Source organism: Dipodomys merriami, unplaced genomic scaffold, assembly GCF_024711535.1.
Source record: "Dipodomys merriami isolate MVZ:Mamm:240054 unplaced genomic scaffold, mDipMer1.0.p SCAF_49, whole genome shotgun sequence".
In the NCBI taxonomy this organism is placed as follows: domain Eukaryota; kingdom Metazoa; phylum Chordata; class Mammalia; order Rodentia; family Heteromyidae; genus Dipodomys; species Dipodomys merriami.
In genome coordinates this window covers 5901916-5926178 of record NW_027206057.1, presented here as the reverse complement: position 1 = coordinate 5926178, position 24263 = coordinate 5901916, and the positions used below count along the sequence as shown (strand labels likewise).

The following is a 24263-nucleotide window of genomic DNA, read 5'->3' as shown; positions in this document are numbered from 1 at the left end:
TATAGGAATTGTTTGTCTTGTTTTAGATCACATCATATTTGCTTTTTACATTCAAGTAAGTCAAAGCCCAGCTCAAACCTCTCTGATCCATATCTGGATTTTTTATTGTAATTATTGTAATGGAAGTTAGTGAAAAAGACTGAAAAGTGTGAGACACCACTATTCCCAGAAGTGACTGAATAATTGAAATCTTAATGACTTGTCTCACCTCTGTACTTCTTGCAGTGTCTAGCACTTATGTCTATATTTGTATACAAACACAGATTTACTTACTAAGTCCCTTACAATTTGTCTATTGGCATAGCTTAGTAAAATATTATGAAGTGATTTCAAATGGAGTAAGACATATTTCTAATTTAGAATATGTTATAGGTCTATGAATAGTGATAGAAGACAAGAAAAGGCCTGATTGCTTATAAAGAAATGAAAAAACTGGTGAGGAATTTAGAATATATAAGGACAGTCTGAGTGCTGTCTAATAACCTTCTTATATGAAGGGCATGGGATATTTGTGAAGGATCCAGTGGACAGTGCTCTGTAGATACCAAATTCTCTATAGGAGGAAAAGGAGCAAAGCATCTAGCTTGTGACAGCTGGTTAGGTTCAGTAAAAAGAAGAAAGGTTAACAAGAAACTGTGTGGATACTTAAGACAGTTTGTGATGTAGGTGTATTAGCATTAAGTATAGGAGCTTAGGGTAGAGTTTTCAGAAAATGAGTTCATTCTTGTTCTGAGAAATGGCTTTTGTTCAAGCATATTCTGAGCCTCGGTGAAATATGTTATGATTCCAAGAAATGATCTTTGTATTTGCATTGAAAAACTGGTGTTTACCCAACATCGATTTCAACTATATCTATCATCTACAAATACCTATTTGTCCATTATAGTGACCAGCAGTACATGAGAAAGGTAGAGAATTTGTGAGGTAAAACATTAATCACATGCCAATGTCTATTGTTTAGAGAATAGATTGGAGAGAGATAAGATTAATAAACAAGGCTCAGTTTAAATTATCATTATCCATTTTAATTTCACTTTAAAATGAAATATGTAAGTTCTTTTTCCCCCTAATATAACTAAATAATACCAACCATCTAAAAAAACCAACCATCATTTTCACCAGTAAATTTGGATACCACATTTTGGATTCTTCTAATGGGTCCCAGGATAAGTCTGGATTCTTATAAGAATACCCATGATAAGGGTATATGTCTTAAGGTTAATGATTGTTATTCATCATAGGATTTTAATTGTAAGTTGAAAATTTGCTAAGTATATTTCCTATTATACTAAAAACAATTAATATCTCTAAATGCTCTGTAAGCATATACTCTAAATTCTTACATGGTTCTCTACATAAGAACCAATGTAGATTTTGGATAATGAGCACCATCATCTACATGTAAATGCAGAGAAAATGTTGAGTCCTTTGAAACCTTACAGATGCCTGTTCTTGAGCTTCAGGCTAAGTAAACCCTTGTCATGTAAGGTGATCCCTTTTGTTGTTGAGTATGGATAAGGATCTGAATTTGCTTGGTCTTAATATCCATAGCTGTCTTTTTTTCATAAGGAAGAATTTATCAGAAATTATTGGAATAAGTATTCACATCCTTTTGGTTTTAAAAATATTCAGTTTCATTATATAATAAGACGTCACAACCATTTTTATTTTTATCCAAGGTCATTTGTTTTTTAGATAACTTAAACATAGGAAATTATAAATACTACCCATAATCTCATAATCTCATCAAAGATAATTACTGTAATACTTTGTCTTAGTTTTCTAGTCTTTCATTTTACTCACAGACTTATCATACCATGTATAATATCTTGTGTCTTTATATTTGTCTTAAGTTAAGAACCATCTCTGAAAGGATGGTTATTGAGTATATTCAATTATATTTGTAAGTATTTGACTGTTTCCTTACTGTTGGATTTTTCGGCTTATCAATTCAAGTTTTTGAAGTTTTCTTTTTACTGTTATAAATCAAATCATACTTAATTAAACAAAAGTCTTTTACTACATGAAAAAGACTCATATTACTCTTGAAAATTGAGAGCAGAAAATGCTCACTCATAAAATACATACAAGTTCTACCAGAGTTCTTATGAATGGATCACATTGAAATCACATTTATCACCAGGAGATAAATACTCTAGAATGTAGAATGTAGGTGACTGGAGAAAAATCTAGACAAAAGACTACACTGCTGTCTCTGTGATTGAATTTGACATGGTTTTTAAAAAAATCGATAAGTGTTAACAGAGTAGCTCAGTTGTATCAAGATGATGGCCTATCCCTTCTTTACATAGATGTTTATAAGTATGACCTTAAGTATATGTATATGTAAGCCTTTTAATTTAAGTATAAACTCTGAAAATCCAAAGGTAGTATAGAAAAAGAAAACAGAAACAAACTGATTGACCATAGAAATTGTCCCACAATCATTTTTCTTTAGGAAAATAAAATACTACCACTTCAGAAGAAGCTAAATGTCATCAGAACTAAGATTTTTTTTAAATTTATAAGTATGACCTTAAATATATGTATATGTAAGCCTTTTAATTTAGGTATAAAGTCTAAAAATCCAAAGGTAGTATAGAAAAAGAAAACAGAAACAAACTGATTGACCATAGAAATTGTCCCATAATCATTTTTTTTTTTTAGGAAAATAAAATACTACTACTTCAGAAGAAGCTAAATGTCATCAGAACTAAGATTTTTTTTTTAAGTCAAAACAAAACAGAAGAGTTCTATGAGTTTGGACTAACTTGAGGTGGAGTTGTATTTATAGACATACTACAACTACTCAACAATGGTAGGGTATTACATAAAGAGTATATATATATAGATATATCTAGATATATTTTAAAGGAACAGTCATGATGTGCCATTTTGACTAGCACCTTATAATTACTATTTTACAAGAACTTGTCATTTTTTGATGTTTACTTTTTAGTGATCTACAAGATGATTTCTGTTTTATCCATTATTCAGAGGCAGTAGAATTGAAACTTTCCTCACTAGTAAGCAGGGAACTGTAAAATAAACCACAGTAAAAGTCCCATTTTGCCTTCTAAACACCAGAATAGACAGAATGTATTGTCAAGGTAGTGGTAAATCCTTTTCTCCAGTGCCTGTGGAACTATCATCTACAAAAGAAAAAGGGCCATGTCTGTCCTGTTTTATTTAATTTCAATGAAATGTGGTCAAGGAATAAGGTAGGGAAGAATGAGTGTTATTTGTATTCATATCTTTTCATATACATTTGAATTATTTGATGTTTTTTCATAAGTGGCACACACTAGTTGACTTAAATAGAAATTAATTTTCTGGATCAACTGGTCAACAGTGTTAGTTTCTTCTGAGGCTTTTCTCCTTGGCTTGTAGAAGGCTATCTTCGGTGTTTTAACGTAAACCTTTTGTGAGTTTTTGTCCTAATGTCTGTCTGTCTGTCTCCCTCTCCCTCTCCCTCTCCCTCTTCTTCTCCTCCTTCCCCCTCCCTCATCTCTCTCTCCCCTTTCCCCTTTCCCCCCCTCTCTCTCCCTCATCTCTCTTTTCCTCCCTCATTTCTCCCCCTCTCCCCCCTCTCTTTCTCCCCCTCTCCCCGCTCCCTCTCTCCTTCTCTCCCTCCCTCTCTCCCTCTCTCCTCCCTCCCTCCCTCCTCTCTCTCCCTTTGTACCTCTCTCTCTTGCTTTTTCTCTCTCTCCCCTCTCCATTCTCTTCTCTCTCTCTCTCTCTCTCTCTCTCTCTCTTTCTCTGTCTCTCTCTCTCTAAGGATGCCAATTATGTTGGTTAGGATACACCTTAATGATATTTTCACTTAGCCACCACCTTAAAAGACCCTCTCTCTAAACACATTTAAAGCTGGGTTAGGATTTCAGTGTATGGATTTGGGAAACCTGTGGTTCAGCTCATGATCTGTGTGTTGTGCTTGGGAACTCATATTGAAATTGAATTCCCTGTGTAAAGAGGGAAAATGGTAGAAGTAGAGTACTGGGAAGTGGTTAGGATTAGATAAGCTCATTTGGAGTGGAAACTTTGGGAGCTTTACAGAAAGACACCTACTTATACAGGCAGATTCTTTGCCTTTTGCCACATGATACTCCACACTGACTCAGGGTTCTTACAGGCAGACTGCTGCCACCAGATGAGGCCCCCTGGCCTTGAACTTCAGGATAAAGAGCCAAGATAAACCTTTATTTTTTTTAAGCAGTCTGCCTCAGGAATGCCACTGCAGTAACAACAAAAACAAAAGAACTGACCAATACAACAGGGAAGTTAAAAGAACTTAAGGACTCATTGCTGGTATTGTGACCAGTGGGATCTAGTCCCTAGATTTGTTTCAGAACAAATGTTATTTTCAGTATGCACACTGCTGCCACTGTACTCCTGGGGATATACCAAAAACTCCTCTAAGTGTTGTGTTGTTTTGTTTTGTTTTTCTCCATAGACAAAGAATTTAGAGCAGACAAATTTACTGCCTTGAGAATAAACCAAAAGAGAAAGAATATAAAATTGAAACACTGAACTCTAATCAAAATGCCTATTTGTTAAATAAATGGTAGTGTTTGTATACAGGACAATAAAGAAAAGTAAGTATCAAGCAGGAAATAAAAAGTGGGGAATAGAACCAGGAAAGAACACAACCTAGCGGTTTACCATAGGAGGGAGTTAGTGCTTGATCTTTTATTTGGCACGCAGCAGAAAATCAGAAGTATCTTGAAATATATAGTCTCCTATAATCACATGAATTCGTTAGTATGAAATAGGCCATTTCATATTATATTGGAGGCATAAAATACACAAAGGTAAGAGATTAAATGAACTTCAGATATAGATTAAAACTTAGAATAAGACTTTATATATGGTAAGGCACTCATCCAACAAAATGGTGGATCTTACATGGCAGGCTTTGTACCTGCCACTGCCAGAGGAGAGACTCCAAGACTTAGGAGAGTTTCTGAATTTAGTTTTGACAAGATAGTCCATGAAACATGTTTGTTCTTGTAGTCATCCACAGATCAGTAATATAACATACATGTGATTTGTGAACCAAGTTTGGCCATGTAAAATTAAAGTAATAATCATTACCTTAGTATGTTAAATTACCTACTTGTATGAAAACCGTGGCTTTAAAGAATGGGGATTTAAAATAGAACTGATTACTTGCATTATAGTTTCGTGACTATTTCTTAAGAAGTTGAAAGGATTTTTACAGTAGGTTTTCTGAAATGAAGTCCTTAGCTTTTTTCAGGGGCTATAAAGATGACACCATTTATATGTGCTTCAAGTTTTTCTTCTTTGTGGGTAGAATATACTCTTTAAATCATAAAAAAAAATTTGGATCTATGTCATTGCTATATTTGGAGCTGTAATGCACATCCTGTCTAAGATAGTGTCTTTTTTTTCTTGGTTACATTTAAGTTACATCCTCTCTCCTTTCTTCTTTTAAATAGGTCAAACTAGTGAGTAGAGAAGCATATCTGAGAATCATTCACCATGTTTCGGAGGAGATTTGATTGCCGAAGTAGTTCAGGCCTGCTGACTACAACTCCTCAAACTCCAATAAAAATGGAAAACTTCCATAATTTCTATACAATTACAACTAAAGAGCTTGGAAGGTATGGAGACTGTGATGTGGGTGCTGTTTGAATTCAAATTTGGGGTTTTCACTTTGGACCATTAACAAAGATTAGAAAGAAAATTTATCATCTCTGTTCATCTGAGGCTGTGAGTAGACGAGAACTTAGTATAGTAGATTCCAAGTCCAACTCTTGACTTCTGCCATATGTTTGACCTCAGTTAGATTACCTTGGTGCCTTTGTGCCATACTTTCCTCATATGAAGAAGAGAAGAAAATATTGTATCTATTTTATGTGTTTGTTGTGAGAGTTACAATGCTTCATATTTGTAAAATACTTACTACAGAGTTACAGAAGTTTTTTAAATACATTTTTTAATTGTGCTTGGCTAAAAGAGGCAATAGGGAGATTCCTCATACTGCAAAGACTTGTTCCCTAAGTTAAAAAATAATTAACTTATATCTGATTATTTTAGTTCCCTAGCACAAAGAATGAGCATTCTATAAGTGAAAGCTTACCCAGAGTCTGCCTGGGCCTGACCACAGTAAGCTTCTTAAGGCCAGGAAGTAGCTAAATGCCATGAGACCCACGTAGTGTTATTTTAATAGGCATAAAGGTTATAAAAGCCATTCCAATTTGTTTATCTGTCCAGTCTTCTTTGTTTTAAATTAAATGTGATTACTGAAGGTCTGGAAGACGGTGGTCAGTTTATACCTTCAGCTTGATTGCAGTAATGGAGGCAAATGTTTGTTAAAACAGTGTATTGTTTGTATTGACAGCCCACATTTAAACCACTTTTTAGTGCTTATTTTCTCTCTTAAAATGAGAGGCCTAGAATTGAACACATATGGAGTACAAGGACTCTTACCAAGGAAGCCTGAGGCTCTAGCCAGGACATGTCTACCTGGCTCCCTCTCTGTTCCTCCCTTCCTCCCCCTCCGTCTCTCCCCACCTCAATTTCCATCCAATTTGTGTAATATTTTAGTAGAAACAGAGCAAAATGTCAGTTGACCTGTCTTTGTGCTGGATATAAGTTATGTGATCTACTTAGTTGTATATTTGCTTTCTTTTAACAGTGAGAAGCTAGACTAAATGTCTCAAAGTTTCCTTTTATTACAAAAATATTTGGAAATTTCCCTGAGCAGTTAATTATATATAAAAAGCCTGAATAATCCATATAATAAAAATATGCTTTTATTTTCCTAGGCTGCTAATTTGATAGGTAAATTTTCTCTTTATTAAATTAATTTTACAAAATAAGAAGTATTGTGGGAACTATAATGTCTATGAAGTATTTTGTTTTTCCTCAAAGGTTTTTGGAGAACTTAAACTTTGAGGAGACCATTATCCATAATTCTAAATTTATTTTTACATGCCATCATAAGAAATAACCATAAATTTGAATCAGTGTACTTTTTAATAGTTTAGCACAACATCTCATGGTAGAATCTGGTTAGAACAAATTCAGAGTGATACTATCCCATCTTCTATCTTCATGAGACTTATGTAGCATCTTTCTTTGAGTTCTTTCCAGGTATTGAGTCATATGGTGAGTATTGATGCATTTGATTTTAGACTTTGATAATTAAAAAAAATTATGACTTTTCATTTGTCAGGAACTAGCTTAAAGTACTTTCCATATTATAACTGGTCTTTGTATGCTACTGTAGTGTATAAATATATAATTCTGCTGTGGAAAACTATGAAATTATCTTTATAAATGAACTGGTTCTAATTCATTAATTTTAAAATGTCAATGTTTAGGAATTTTTTTCCTTTAACAATCTAAATGAAAATTCATAAAAGTTTTGTTTTGTTTTGTTTTGTTTTTTGCTAGTCTCAAAAACCTTGCATTGTTCCTATTTTTTAACATGTGGGGTAAGTTTTTTCTGCCCCTCCCCCGCAGCTGAGGCAAAGTTTCATAGGACTTGTGGTTAAAAGGGTGAGGCAGCTTCAGAAATCAACGTCAGCTTCCTTTGTGGCTTACCCTTCTCATGCATTCACATTTTATTGTGTGTTCTAGACTGTCAAAGGTAACTAACTGCTAGACCTTGTCACTACTGGGAAATCTAGACAGACTTGCCTCTTTTGGCCATCTGCATGAAGTACTTTTGGTAAATGTTGCAAGTTTTCTTGAATGTTTCTGTTAAATCTGGAATAAGAACCTTATATATTGCAGATTCTTTTTGATACTTCTAAGCTACAACTAGCATTTTAGACTAGAAAAATACTTGGAATTTTCCTAAGGCATCTGATAATTATGATAAAAATAGTTTCCTTGTTTCACAATATTTAAATGAATATATGCACAGATGCACATATGTTATAGGAATCACACACTTTAAAAAAGCACAAATACCTTACCACAGGATAACAAAATAGCATAGTAAATGGTAATTATTTCAGTTTCTATGAAACATTAGGTAACTAAGTGTGGATTTTACAATTATTAAAGTAATTAGGTCAGATATGTCCCCTACCTTCATGGAGCCTTTATTTAGGGATAAACATTGGCAGATAAATCATTACCAACGTTATTTGGTCACATTTGCCCTAGATTAATGAGAAGTGCTTTTAAAAAGTTTCTCAAGAATACCTGAGACAAGCTGAGCCTGGTGGCTCATGCCTGTAATCCTAGCTACTCAGGAGGCTGAGATCTGAGGATCATGGTTCAAAGCCAACTGGGCAGGAAAGTCCATGAGACACATCTCCAATTAGCCACTATAAAGCCGGAAGTGGTGCTGTGGCTCAAGTGGTAGAGGACTAGCTTTGAGCTCAAGAGCTCAGGACAAAGCTCGGGCCCAGAGTTCAAGCTCAACGACCGACAAAAAAAAAAAAAAAAAAAAAAGAATACCTGAGACAATTAGATATAAGATGTTATTTATTTTTTTTTTGTTTTGGGAGAATTCTAGAAATACTATAGGTATAAAACAATTGTAGCAGAACTAAATTGTCATAGTTGATACTGCAAACTATTTTTTCACATACAAAATTGTCTTTGCTAACTGGTTTCCTGAATTTTATAAGGTAAATTATTTGTACAATTCCTTTCTGTTTTTGGCAGAGTTTTGCATCTAAATCTAAGAATTAGTGGAAATGAATTATGTTTCCTAGTCTAGGGTGGTAGGGTGGAAGGGGAGGAAGTAGTCATTTTAAAAGGAGAAATTATTATGTGATAGAACAGAAAGTTAGAAATTCACATTTCTTTGTTTAATTCTCGGCTTAATTTCATATATGACCTTGATCATCTTCCTACTCAAGGTAACCAATATAAATCAGCAATGATTTTGAATATACAGTTAAAAAGGTTGGTTAACTTTTTATATGTTTATTGAAATACATCTATCTATATTCCTTTTGCATACAGTAAGAAAATATTTTATAGTTAAACATTCTCAAATCTTAAAACTGCTTTCAAAGAATCAGGTCCATATATGCCAACTCATGTAATGTAGATATATTTTAATGAATGGAGGAGTCAAATTATAGCTGACAAACCCCGCACATTGCTAGCTGTACCTTTTAGCTTGTTTTCCCAGTCACTCTCCTTGGCATGGATTTTGAGAAAATTGGTATAAAGAGTGAAGAGAAGGAATTTTTGTCTTGCTGGCTCTTGGGAATGGCAACTAAAGTACAATAAAATAATTTATTGTTTTACCTTACATATATCTTTTACACCAGAGTGTTAAAAATTGTTTTACTTATGAAAAAAGTGCTGGTAGAAATATGTTCAAAAGGGAAGTGAGGCAAGGGATGTTGTACCAAAGTTAGTTGCTGAAGATTTTTGACTTATTCCTAATTTGTTGGGACCGCAAAAGAGAGAGTAATTTGAACCTTAGGGTAGAGGTTCTTAATTTTAAATCCTCTAGACTGCAGTTTAGAAGACATGATTGGTTTATAGCTTCAAAATCTGTCAACTCTTTGGGGAATTGACTGTAAGGCTTCCTACCTACAGGCGTATATACATTTTATGAATCTTCAAGTCATTCTCTTTTATTAGTTCTCAAAGTAATCTGACTGTAAATAGCTTTAAGTTACTGTAGAACTACATGGTAGGTGATTGTGGGCTCTTTATACACAATATACCAATGGTAACTAATTTTGGCATGTTCTTACATTTTGGCTAAAGTGTTGAAAACTGCTATTGGAGAGGAATAAACACACTTATTTCTAATATGACAAGTATGACTTTATTGAGTATGTTTGCATCTAACCACTAATTTTCTTAGTTAACTAAGAAATGTCTGAATCAATCCCCTCTGTAGAATACCCATATCTGAAGTGAGCATTACTAAGGAATACATTGGCAAAACCACTTGAACATTATAATAGGAAAGTTCCAAGCTGACAAAAAGCTATAGTCAAAGGCAGATTATTGCATTAAAATTATATGTTATATATGTTCAATTTTGTATTCATTTCAGTTTCTTATATTTGAAAAAGAGCTGTTTTGATTAGAGATGGTATGTGATCCTTGAAGAAGGGTACATTTTGGGAAATAGAAAACTGAAGTTTGAATCTTTCTCTTGACCGAATTGTGTAGCTTCTGTGGGGTGTGCACAAACCAGAATAGCACTTCCTACATAAAATCATATGAATCATAATTCATAATCATTTACAACAGAATATGATATAGAGTTAGTATATAAGAGAGATTATTATTTGTAAATATCATGTTAGTAAGAGTAAATTTCATTCTGTCTTATCTTGCCACTATAGTTTGACATTTACATTTTATGTGATAGTACTGTAAACTTTACTAAAAATACATATAAGTGATTCTCTTTAAAGAAAATCAGTATTTGGCATCAGTATTTGAAAGAAATGATTTAAGTTGGGGATGTAATAGTACCTATAATATTCTAATGTTCTTTATGGAAAAGTTAAAACTGTTCTTTTTTTCTCCCCCAGGGGAAAATTTGCCGTGGTTAGACAGTGTATATCAAAATCTACTGGCCAAGAATATGCTGCAAAATTTCTAAAAAAGAGAAGAAGAGGTCAAGATTGTCGAGCAGAGATTCTGCATGAGATCTCTGTGCTGGAATTGGCAAAGTCTTGTTCTCATGTGATTAATCTTCATGAGGTCTATGAAAATACAAATGATATCATTTTGATACTGGAATAGTAAGTACATACACACATATGCTTGTTTATTTATTTATATATTGGGATTTTATGGGCACACAACTCTTCTTACACTGGAGAAGACATTATGAGCACTTTTATGTGTATCATGTTTTTCAAAATAAATTTTAATTGAACAAAAACTTTAAAATTTTCCTTCAATAAGAAGCCTTCATATTCAGAAAGGCTGGATATTGGCTATAATTGGAGCTGTTTGTTGGCTCATTGTAATAGTAACTGAATTTACTGAATTATTTACAATGTGGTAGATACTGTCATAAATACTGATAAAAATGATCTACTTTGATCTTTATAACATCTATTGTGCTCAATACTTTAAGTGATTCTCTAATGCATTATTACCAGTATATGAACTGTATTTATTCAGGCATCACAGTAGAAATCATAAAGACATTTTGTCTTGGTTCAGATAGCTGATTAGTGACAGCTAGATTGAAACCCAGGCAGTCTTGACTTCCATAGACAGCACTGTAGGGACCCTGCTGTCCTGGACCTTATTTCCTAAGCACCGGAAAGTGCTTTCCATAATTTTCTCTTTTTATTTGCTATCTTTCAACATGCAATGAAGAACTTAGTTTATGAGGATCTGAACATTCATCTGTTCATTTTCTTCTTCTGCATACAAATACCTTAGTAATATTAATGAATATTATCTTATTATTATTGGTGAATTATTATTATTGTTAGTGAATATTGTCTTGAATCTCTCTTCACGAACATGTTTAGACCACTGTCAGTATTTGAGTGTTTTTGTTTGGTTAAAATGAAATGAGGGGAAAGAGTAAGGTTGTCACTGTCATCCTGTGCCTCTTTGTTCAAGAGATCCTGAGAAGGGATGTGCTAAGTAAATACTGACATACATATATGTCATGTACATATATATCACATATATATATGTAATTATATATATTTATATATCTATCATATACAGGTAGGAGCCACCACATATATATTATATATATGTCATATTTTTATTTCAAAGGTAAGGCAGACAATAACATTATTAGATTATAAGATGATTCAATTTTGTTTATTAAATATGTACTTAATAAATTTTATTAAATATTATTTATTAAGTATGGGTATTAGTATCCAGATTTAAAATCTTTCTGTCATGTGTTTTCTTCTTGAAAAATCTCCTTCCTCTCATTCACTTTTTTTCTTTTTTCACACAGACATGCACATAGATAAATATATAAGCACATACACAAATTTAGATTGCCTTGTGTTTTTCACCAAAGAGGTCTATAAAATTTTTAAATGATGGTTTTTTAGGTACATTTTTTTAAAATTTTGTTTCAGTGCTGCAGGTGGAGAAATTTTCAACTTGTGTTTGCCCGAACTGGCTGAAATGGTCTCTGAAAATGACGTTATCAGACTTATGAAACAAATACTTGAAGGAGTTTATTACCTACATCAGAATAACATTGTACACCTTGATTTAAAGGTAAGGTAGGGTACGATTTAAAGCCACATGGCACTGTTGTTCTTTTGGCACAGTTTTAGGCTGGTATTGATAGACAAGTCATGTCCTCATCATCTGGACTACATTGCTGCACTCTGCCTGCCTGCATGCTACATGGACTGCATTTGTTCTCGGCAGATAGTAGGCTGCATGTGTGAGCTGCTCAGATTAATTGCTGAGCATTTAAAAAAATCATTCTTGTATCATTCTTGAATCCTGTTGTCATTCTACTCTATCTCACTTTTAGGGCAGTGTCTTAGACCTTCTTGTTTTATGAAACTTGTATCTCTGAAATACCTAATTCTTATCTCCATTTCTGATGATGTGCCATTGGCTCCCATTATTCTTACTCATCTTTCACTTGAGGATGTGGGACCTTTGGTTCCTTCCAGATCATTCTTCCCTGACCATACCTCTACAACTCTGACTTTTCATGCTTTGTCCTTTCTCGTTGTCTTCTTGCCACAGCTACTCAAAGACCTTAAAGTCTGTATTAATCTGCCTCTTATGTTTTTATTTATTTTATTTTTGCAAATCCTGGGCCTCAAACTCAGGGCCTGGGTGTTTTCTCTGAGCTCTATTTGCTCAAGGCTTTTTCTGAGTAATTTATTGGAGATAAGAGTCTCTCAGACTTTTCTGCCCAGGCTGGCTTCAAACTGCAGTCCTCAGATCTCAGCCTCCTGAGTAACTATGATTATAAGAGTGAGCTTCCAGCACCCAGATTTGCCTTATTTTTTGAACATTGGACTTTTCTTTCTGTATATTGTCTGCATCTGTATGATCCTTTGGTTTCCATTCTTACTTTCATAATAAAAATAATAATTCTAAAACTCACTACCTATATCTCATGCCTGTCTCTTAATTTCAAAATCCTTTTTCTAATTCCAAGTTGAAAACCATTTGAATGTCCTGTAAAATCTTTAAAATAAGGGCCAGGCATGGTGGCACATGCCTATAATCCCAACTACATGGGAAGTGTAGATAGGATCCCAGTCAAACCCCAGACAGAACAAGCCAAAACATTTTCAAATGAAAGAACAAATGTTTTCTGTATTGGACAGAAAAACAATATTTCTCTGTGGAGGAGGAAGAATGATTATTATTTAGCAGCCCTACCATTTTCACTACTGGTAAGATATTCAAACAGAAACCACATGGTAAATACCAAGATAATCGTGCTCTCATCTGCTTTCCTTTGGGTCTTTCTCCTGCCACAGATAAACCAAGTGCATTATACAGCATCACGCAACACTAGAAGTCAGGGGTATCTTGTAAATGTGATTTTTTAATATAATAAAGCCTGAAGTTGACAGAAGAACTAAAATTACCCCTGCAGTCTCTTCTGTAAGGGTCTCTGCGATTTAATAATAAACACAAGATTTCTCAGAAGTTGGGAGAGACTTTGAGAACAGAATCTCTACATGTATCTTTGGTTTTGATAGCAGCAAGGAACTTCGTCATACTCCACAGACCTACAATAATCAAGCAAAGTCACATAGTCTGAGAGGTGATGGATGGGGAGTGTACCATGCATCTTTTTTTATTTCTTTTTAAAAACTTGTTATTGTAAGGGTGATGTACAGAGGGGTTACAGTTACATAAATCAAATAACGAGTATATTTCTTTTTTTTTTTTCTTTTTTTTTTTTTTTGGTCGGTCGTGGGGCTTGAACTCTGGGCCTGGGCACTGTCCCTCAGCTCTTCAGCTCAAGGCAAGCGCTCTACCACATGAGCTACAGCGCCACTTCCGGTTTTCTGGTGGTTTATTTGAGATAGGAGTCTCACGGTCTCTCCTGCCCGGGCTGGCTTTGAACCGTGATCCTCAGATCTCAGCCTCCTGAGTAGCCAAGATTACAGGCGTGAGCCACCAGCGCCCGGCTGAGTATATTTCTTTTTGAACAGTGTTACCTCTTCCCTCACTTTCTCCAGGTTTTTCCCACCTGTCCCCACCCACAAGTTGAATAGTTTATTTTCAACATAGTGTCTAGTGAGTTTCACTGCTGCATTTGTTCACCTTTTGTCCTTCCATTTCTGTGTCCCCCGTCCTTTCCCTACCAAAGACAAACAAGACAAAGGAAAAGAAATAAAAAAATAGCAACAGAGACAAAAAAACCTCATCTCCATTTCTTGGAGTTCATTTCAATAAATATTATTTTATATATGCACATAGCTATTGTACCTTTGTGATCCTCTCCTAGGAATATACTCCTTTGGTCTCACTGTGTGAATGCCTAGACACTTGTATAATTTATCATGTCCCAGTGTTTTGTTTTTTTTTTTTTTCCATCCAGTGTGTTTACTTGTAGGTTTATAGGCACATTCTAGTTACCACAAATGAGGAAACCATGCAACCTATGTTTCTTTGGGTCTGGCTTATTAAATAAAGTAAATCTTTCCATTTCCTTATGAATGTGTACCATGCATTTTAATGCTCTCAACTGGGAACTTGGGAACAGCGAGGCCTAGCTCATCCAGAAGTATTATACTCTCATGAGCCATTTTCTCCTTCTAGAAATGTGTGTACATGCTCATTCCTTTATGCTGTCATTTGTGCTACTCCAGAGCACTTTCTTCATCGGCCTTTTCCTGTGCGTCTTTGAAACTAAACATAGGCATCGTTTCTACTGCACAAACATCTTGGACTTCTTTATATCAGAATTAGGTAGTCTTATCTTTATTACAATATCCTTATTATTGTATCATCAATATGTCTGGCTTCTCTTTTCTCCAAACTAACAATCTTTTTTTTAGTATGTTTGTTACTTTATGCATCAGTAAATGTGTAGCTCTTCCCAAATAGTAATTGAATAAGTGTTGGTAAATTGTGTAATGAAATACATCATAGCTAAGCAATACATTACACTTAATTTACCTCTAATGTGAGACTAGTATTCTTGTATTGCTAATTACTTCTTACTTTTTGTTGTACTATCTTTAGCCACAGAATATATTATTGAGCAGTATATACCCACTTGGGGATATAAAAATTGTGGATTTTGGAATGTCGCGAAAAATTGGGAATTCATGCGAGCTGCGGGAAATCATGGGAACACCAGAATACTTAGGTAATGATTTCGTTTATTTTCTATAGCATTTTGAAATTTATTGAGTAAATGAAACCTCTCTAAAACTATTTTATGGCTAGGGGTGTAACTCAGTGGTAAAACATTTATCTACCATGTATGAGGCCCTGGATTTAATCCCTCAAAGTGAAGGGGGAAAAAAGCATTTTAGGACATGGAATTCCAGGACTTAATTTAAAGCACCGAAAATGCTTATGATACATTTAAATAAACTACATTGAGTACAGAACATTCATAATAATTCACAAGAAAGTAAGTGCGTAAGCTTAATAATTATGTCCATAAGAGAAAAGAAATGGGTAAGAGGGAAAACAGGCAATAAGAAAGAAATAGAAAGAGAAAAATGGAATCAAATAGTCCATGGTTACTTGTGAAGGCCAGCTTCTGAGATCTCACTTCTACTCTCCTGGCCCTACCTCCAAGGCTTTTGCAGCTCTAGTATCTTTGATTTGCAAGGAGGAATTGTCAGCAGGAAAGTTTGATGTTTGTGCTACTATTTGATAGATGTAAGGCTTTCTATAGGATTTTCAGAAAGAAGGGTACAAAGTTCTCTTTAGGACTTTACCCATAATTAACCAGTCTGGGAATATTGTACTAACTCCATAAATTAGATCATGCAAAAGATTCTTAAGTTGTGTGAAGCAGTATATAACTTTAAGATGTTTTGAAATTAGATCATTAATAATTTTATCTTTGTTGTTTATATAGATATTGAAAAGATAGTGAAAAGAAAACTAAACAGAATAGTTATCACTCAGTTCAGCAGTGATCTTCCAGAAATGAAAAGCAAAGCAAAATACTAACTTTTGCATGCTAATACAAGCTAAAGTTTTATAGAATAGATGGTTGTAATTACTGATAAAATAACTCAGAGAATGTTTAAAGGTAGTAGTTAATTTAATGAGGTTGGCAATATATATGACTCAAAGGCTTTATTATTAAAAACATTAAGCTCCAGAAATTTCTCTGTGTAGAAATCTGGGCATTAATCACTGAAAAAATTGGATTTTTTTTTTTTTTTTTTTTTTTTTTTTGTCAGTTGTGGGGCTTGAACTGTAGGGTTGGGCGCTGTCCCTGTACTCTTCAGTTCAAGGCGAGCGCTCTCCTGCTTGAGCCACAGCGCCATTTCTGATTTTCTAGTAGCTAATTGGAGATAACAGTCTCACGGACTTTTCTGCCTGGGCTGTCTTTGAACCATGATCCTCAGATCTCCGCCTCCTGAGTAGCTAAGATTACAGGCATGAGCCCCTGGTGCCTGGCTGAAATTGGATTATTGACAATGCAAGAATAACATTTATTCTTGAAGATCTAGCTTTTTAAAAAGCACAATTATGATAATCCTTTTTACTCCCTAAATAGAAACTTAAATTAAGCCAATAAAACAATATAAATTAATTCCTAAGGAAGTTAAAAAAAACTTTAAAAAATTCTACCTTCTAACATTTTATTTCTTTATAATTGTCTTTTCCTGAGATTTACCTTAATGATTTGTTTTTTTGTCAGCATTTTGAACAACCTGGTCATATAATTGGTTTAATATTAAAAATGTTTAAGCATCACAAGATGAATAAAGCTGTTTTAGATTTCTATTAAGCATGTATCACTTGACTTTTCAAAATGAACTCCACTACTGACTTACCATAATTATCATGACTTAACGTTTGTCAATGATGTTGAATTTGAATTTTATTTTCATTTTCAGCTCCAGAAATACTGAACTTTGAGCCTATTACCACAGCAACAGATATGTGGTAAGCCTCTGTGTGGTCTGAATGCCTCCTTGAGAGTTGGATAGTGTGTATTCTAAAGTCTTTATCTCAAGTGTAAATAAGGTTTTCTTCAAAATATTTTATTCGAGTATCATTATTATGCCCCAGGATAATAATCACATATTCACCCTTTCTAAGTAACAGACTGTGAGCCAAAGGTATAAAAATAAATAGGAAAGCCCTTTCAGTGATGAATATTCAGATGAATAAGAGAACAAAACAGCCTTCATGTATTGCTTCATGTTCTATTATAAAGATACAGTGGTCCAAAAGCCTGGATAGAATTTGTGAGGTTCCTCCTGCCAATGGGAAGCATCTGGTTTACATATAGAAGAGTTAGGCAAAGGTATTTGCTACACAGAGAAATTTGGTGGTGCACACAGTTTTATGAAGGACACTCTCTAGGGAATTGGGTGTTTTTGTGGCTAACACAGAGAATGTGATAGGGAAGCTAACTTCATAGGTCAAGTGGAAATTTAGATTTATTCTTGTGTTCTGAGAAACTGCCTAAGTTTGCCTAAGAGAAATATCTGGCTAGGTAAGTGTGTGGGCCATGTACTATATTGTCTTCATCTAGTTCCTGAGTACCAACCTGGTTTCTAATACACTCACAGCTTGAAAATTTTTATAGTAAGAAATATGTCCAGCCATGTGCTTTGTCAAATTTATTTATCCTCCAATTGCATGGAACCTCTGTTACATTCCTAGATCCTCGATGTAGCATGGGCACCATTGAGAGACTGCCACAGCAGTTTTGTGCCTGTGCCGGAGGCTGCACAGTAGATTACCTGATGTATTTTAGGAATTTGTGAAGCAAGCTTTGAAGTAATATCATTATTTCAGTTTTAATATTATGATTTCTACAGGTAATTTAAGTCCATTGTTTAGCTGGATCAGATTTGATGAAGAGAATTTGTAGCATATTGATCATATTTTCTTTCTGTGTTCTAAAATTAATGTATGTTTTAAGTTCCCTTCTCCTCCTTTGTTTTTCAGGAACATTGGTATAATCGCATATATGTTGTTAACTCATACGTCACCATTTGTGGGGGAAGATCATCAACAAACCTATCTTAATATTTCTCAAGTTAATGTAGATTATTCAGAAGAAACATTTTCATCAGTCTCACAGCTGGCCATAGAGTTTATCCAGAGCCTTCTAGTAAAAAATCCAGAGTAAGTAAGAATATTTGTTTTTTAACATTATAAGATAAATAATATGAACCTATTTTTACAAGAATGTACCTGTTTCATTACATGCAGATTGGGTACCACTGGGAAGAGAAGAGAAGTCTGGGAGAAGGGACAGAGGGAGTAGGGAAAAAAATATGACCAGAATACACAGATACAGAGTTCATCCATACATGTATGAAATTTTCCTAAGGAAACCCATTGTTTTGTACAATTAATATCAGCCAATCAAAAAATAAAAGGTAATAACTTACATTTTGAAAAATCAAAAAGGATACATTCTAGACTGATATATCATTATTAGAAATATTAAAGTTTTTGGTAAAATAGAGGGACAGGTGCTAGAACTGATCACTAAATAATGAATTGGTAACTTCAAATGGAAAATATATAGCAGGAAATTTAGAATGAAGGGAAGATTTGGGTTATCTCTCAGCTAGATGATCCTTGTAAATAGTTAGAAATAGACTGGCCATGATAAATTCATTGTGAATGGTTTATGGTTAAATAAGATAAAAATTAATGATCATATCCTTTAATACAAGGGACTTGAAACTATAGCTTAGGATCCTTACTCATTTGATAACTTCAAGGCAATAAAATGGAAACTGAAAGCTGAGCTTCTCTTTACCCAGGATCAGTTCTGTGTCCTTCCAAGTAGCCTGGATTCACACGTAGAGAAGCTGGGATGTGCCCTGAAGGGGATCCTGACTTTCTTACTTTTCAGTTTTCTACCTCTGACAAACGACTCCATTTCCTTATTTGATGATGATGATAATGACTAAGCTTCTAAATTATTTTATTCAATTTAGTTTAAGTCCAAACAATTCTTACTGGTTATAATTTGATCACGAATGGTTATTTTGTAAAAGTAGTAATAATAATATTGTTTCACACTATAAGCTATTTTGTTTTTTTAAACATTATGTACCTAGATTCTAAAAATGTCTATAACAAGCACATTAATTTTTTTATAATCAGAAAAAACCCTATACATAAAATCAAAAGACTGCCTGGTAATGGTGGCTAACACCTGTAATCCTAGTTACTCAGGATGTGGAGATCTGGAGGATCATGACTCTAGGCCAGCCCCAGAAGAAAAGTCTAGTAGATTCCATCTTCAAGTAACCAGCCAAAAGTAGGGATGGAGGCATAGGTTCTAGTGGTAGAGTAAGCTCAAGGTCCTGAGTTCAAACACCAGTATTGCCAATAAAACAAACCAACAAAAACAAAGAAACATACAAAATGTTTTTTTGTGTTAAACTTACAGTTATGATTATAGCTCAGTGTTTTCCATCCTTTTGCAAATTGTGATATTTTACCATATCACTATAGTAATTTAGTTGAAAACAAAATTTTAACACTCCAAGTGTTAGATAAACATCATGAAAAAGTAGCTTTTGTTTGTCAAGATTTAGATGTTGCTACCTTTATGAATCCAATGTAATACAGAATATAAATTACTTATTTACATTTTCCTTCAAAGGGTTTATAAATCCAAGAGATTTTGTAAATTTACTAATTAAAAATGTATTACCATAAATTAATTGTACAAAAGGCTTCATTGAGATGTTTACATATACATATATGCATATTATACATATATAACTTGAATCAAATTCAACTATCTATATTACTCTTACTTAATCCCCTTCCTTCCTCCCCTCTCCTTATTAAGTTTTTGGCAAGATTCGTCAAGTTATTTTCATACAAGTATATTATCATACTCCTATGATATTCACCCTCTGTCACTCTCTCTTCCCCCTGTCTTGCTGGTCACCCCAGTTTTCCTTTTACTGTCATGTCCTTTTATTATTTTAATTAGGTCTCAACTCTACATATGAGTGATACTTGTCTTTTTAAAGTTGGCCTAGCTCAATTAACAGTTTAACTTTCCTAATGTTCATTGCTTAGGCTAACATACGTTTATAAGCCTTTTGACTAGAGTTTCATATATAAGTTCCATGAGCAGCGGAGACCTTAAGACATGACATGTCAGGGCTAACTAGGGGCCCACTTTTCCTCCCTTCAGCCATCTCACACAGGAACTATTTTCTATATAAGGTGAAACCACACATGAGCAGACAGCAGAATTGGAACACAGAGCTGAAAATTTCCCTTGATTTATCTTACTTCTTTTGCGCCTTCAGGTAAACTTAAAGCTGTAGTGTATGCCTGTCTACCTGCTACCAGTGCTATGGCATCTTTCACTTGAACTGAAACAATTTGTTGTAAAAAAAAAAAAATCTGCCATTTTCTTGTTTTTCTGCAGTAAAGGAAATCTCAGGATTAAGTAGTTTCTACTGTCTTCTAGTTGTGGCCAACTGGAATGAAGATTTTTAATTAAATTAGTGTTTTGTCCACCAAAAATTGTTGCCCTATAAGTTGTCCTTCCAAGAAGAGACTTATTAAAAGAAAAGACATTTTTATACCTCCCATATGAATATAGATTCATGCACTGGAGGTGTAATTCAGTGGTATTACTTGCCTGGTTTGGACAAGGCCTGGATTTGAGGGATTTGAGCTCCAGAAACACCCACTTCTCAGAACAATCCCCCCACACTGAAAATGTTTCAGTTTGATTTTAGTACTCAATTTTTCCCTTGGTGTTTGTCTCATAGGCAAAGACCATCAGCGGAAACCTGCCTTTCTCATTCTTGGCTACAGCAGTGGGACTTCAGAAGTTTGTTTCACCCTGAAGAAACTTCCAGTGCCTCTCAAATTCAAGATTTTACCGTGAGGTCCTCTGAAGACAAGTGTTGTAAATCCTCTTGTAATGGGAGCTGTGGTGACCGGGAAGACAAGGAGAATATCCCAGAGGACAGCAGCATGGTTTCAAAAAGGTTTCGCTTTGATGACTCTCTGCCTAGCCCTCATGAACTGGTTTCAGATCTGCTTTGTTAGCACTTTCTCTCTTTAACTTGTTTGGACTGACTGAAATTTGTCATCTACTCCAGGATGTGATTGTATTTTTTAGCTTTCTATATGTTTATGTTATACAAACGCACTTTTGCATAGAGGAGTTTAGGGAAGTGTTTTAATGCTAAATTTATAGTTGCTCACATGTCATTTCCTCTCCTAAAATGGTTCAACAGAGCAGGAAATATTTAAATATATGACAAAAAATAAATGACACATTTGAGTTCACATGTTAATGAAAGAATTCAAGTTCAGATGAACTTATAAAAATGCTTGACATATCAGGGAAAAAAATGGCAGGTTTTATTGTGGCTGGTATAAAATGGAGACATGAAGATTTACTGGCTTCCAAGTTGAATCCTTTGCCATGACTCTCTTGACACACTGTGTTTAGGAAAATGGTGTCAAATTCTAAACAAAATACATACTAAGTTTGTAGGTCCTTCAGGGCAGTTTATAATTGAAATTATTTTCCAATTGCAACTATTTTCAAACTGCATAAGATTTGTTTTATATGGCATGCTCTGTAGAATGAAGAGGAAGCTAGGCCAAGGATAGTCTCTGAAGTCAGAGAAAAGAATAGTATCTTCATCTTTTAACACAAATGTCTTTTGCCCACTCATCATACTCAACTGTAATAACATTTGGAAGATTGAAACTGCCTCATATACAAGTACTGAGGTTCATTATTTTTTAGCTAAGATGGACAGGACAGACTGCCTTTTTACTCAATAAAAAATATTTATTGAATGTAGCAGAAAATGGTGACAGAGTCAGGCAGCTTACTTAATCTTAGATATCTTCCAAGTCTCAGAATACAAGCCTTCATTGAGTATTCTTAAAAGTATGAATTTAAAAAACAAACAAAAAAACCCCCACAGCTCTAATAGGCCTGATACACAATGCCAGAGTCAGCAGTAGCAGCAGCATAAAGTAGGACATGAAGCTCTTCTAAAACTCTTGTGTGCAATTCCCAGCAAGGAGCCTCCCCACAAGGCCACCTGCAGAGAGGCCTGTAAACATGGTCTTCTGTTGGGAGTCATTCAAGTAAGGGTCTGGGGAGATCACCATGGTTGATTGGTGGCTGGTGACTAATTATGGGAGGAGTATTATGGAGGATTTGTTTGTGGGTCATCTTCAATGGGTTTCCATTTAGTGCTTAATCTCATGACATGTCACTAGATCAGACTATATGTTGACAAAACAAAAGCATATTTCCCCCAATGAATCAAAAAATACTTAAAAGACCTTTATATTCTTAAATTCGTAAATCCAAATTCTTTATATAACTTTTAAAAAATATTCATCAAGTTCCTTTAAGTCTTTGGCATTTTTCAATGGAAAAGTTGATTGTACTTTGTGTTTATGTAAATGTGTATATGTATAGGTATATGTATATATGTATAGATAAATTACAATCTTTAAACAACTTGCGGTTCTTTGGTCTAGAATACTGTGTTTAACTCAGGTGCCAAAGAAGCTCTTTTCTAATGAAAAGTAAATAATAATAAACAAATTCTTTAGGAAGTCATTTGTTGGTCCATTGAAACTATAGACACTATAGATACTGTTTTAAATTGGTTGATTGTCCATTTATTTGTCTCCTGGATTAAGACAGTCCAAGTGTAGTTTAGGCATTGGAGAGTCTTTCCCAAAAGACCATAATATATTTTTTAAGTTTTCATATGAATTATACCAGACCAACCAAAAACTAGAAATGAAGAAATATTTGAATTTTGTATTAAAAACCATGTCTTAAAAAACCATTTTAGACCAATTTTCTTTTTCTATAAGGAATCTTAAAATGGTGTAAATGTTTCCCCTTTAATTTATAGAGTACAGAGTAGCAAACCTCTATACTTTTGCTCCTAACATAAAATTTTTATTGTAAAATAGCAACTAATAGTTGCATAGAAAATATAGAAACTGCCTTTGGTTAAAGGTGAACTTAAATACTTTGACTTATTAAAATGTGGAAATAAATGAATTCATGAGAATTCATTAGCAAAGATTCATTAGTAAGAGATTATTCTTATTCTTTCTTTTTTTTTCTCCCAACCTTGAAAAGAAAATCAATCAAAAACAAATGATATGTCTCTAGGGCACAATGAAACACTTGTGAAGAGAACTTACAATAGGGATAGTTTGTGAAATTGAATTTGCCTTTTGAGTGAGATCCCTGTATAGGTGAGACTTAAAAATATATGATGTGTAGATAAAAACACAACTGTCATTTTAATTCTTTTTCCTGCTTCAAATTTACTTAACTCTGAGTAGTAAAATAATGCTGACATTTTAAACAAAGCAAGCAGTGCCTCTCCTCTAGTCTGTGAACTGATAAGGTGATTGTGCCAGAACTTGAGTCAACAGTCTTGTTCTTAGTATGAAAGAAAGTCAGCTAAACCAGGATGATAAGAGATGTTGCTGACCTTCATCTTTCACTTTGATAGATTGCAAATAGTTCATGGGCTATACTTTGAATAGTTTTGCTCTAAGCAGCATTAATAGGTATTGATACTTTATAACTTTCCATTTCCTGTTTGTTTTTGAATTTTTGTTTTGATATCTGACTTGGTAACTTGTCCTTATTGTGTAAACAATTGTGCTTTCATTTCAAGTTATATTAAAATAATTTGACTTCCAATTTGGGAGAATGTTATCAACTTAAAATTTTATGAAAGTATTTTAAAGAAGGATAATTGTATATCTCACATAAACGACAACTGCTCAGTCACCTAAACTTCCATTAAATAATCATGTTGCTTGCGGACATATAGACAGATATAATATTCCAGGTTTTAAAACCTAGAAAACTGTTTATTAGCAACTTAATGATCCTTTTCGCTAAAATTAAAAAGCACTTTGTTTTTTACATTTATAGTTGTCCAGTGTTTTAAATCATTTGCTGTTCCTAAACTCTCTCCTAGATGCTCTAGCCTTTGGCTCAGGTTGTCTTTGAACTCCTTTTCCATTACAGCTATGTTTAGTAGGTTTTCTCCACTGGAAAAGCCAGGTAAATTTGAAAACAAGCATTGTTATATAGTGAGAAAACAGAGCAGCCACATTTTGAGAGGATGAATCAAGAGTCTTTAACAGAAGGCCAGCAA

The 24263-nt window shown here is 34.1% G+C and overlaps 1 protein-coding gene across 3 annotated transcripts in view; it reads left to right on the top strand.

Moving 5' to 3' along the window:
• The window catches only part of Stk17b (serine/threonine kinase 17b), a 29714-nt gene extending 5684 nt beyond the window's left edge, over positions 1 to 24030 (top strand). The window contains exons 2-9 of one of the 3 annotated variants that reach the window (XM_069995700.1): positions 4454 to 4595; positions 5460 to 5624; positions 10497 to 10709; positions 12033 to 12177; positions 15133 to 15259; positions 16980 to 17028; positions 18043 to 18222; positions 20859 to 24030. In XM_069995700.1, the coding sequence (XP_069851801.1) occupies positions 5503 to 5624; positions 10497 to 10709; positions 12033 to 12177; positions 15133 to 15259; positions 16980 to 17028; positions 18043 to 18222; positions 20859 to 21141 (1119 nt within the window). In that variant the 5' untranslated portion in view covers positions 4454 to 4595; positions 5460 to 5502 and the 3' untranslated portion in view covers positions 21142 to 24030. Of the gene's footprint in view, positions 1 to 4453; positions 4596 to 5459; positions 5625 to 7522; positions 7700 to 10496; positions 10710 to 12032; positions 12178 to 15132; positions 15260 to 16979; positions 17029 to 18042; positions 18223 to 20858 lie in introns of those variants that run through there. The other 2 variants (XM_069995699.1, XM_069995701.1) reach the window with 2 other exon arrangements.
• The last annotated feature ends 233 nt before the right edge of the window (positions 24031 to 24263 follow it).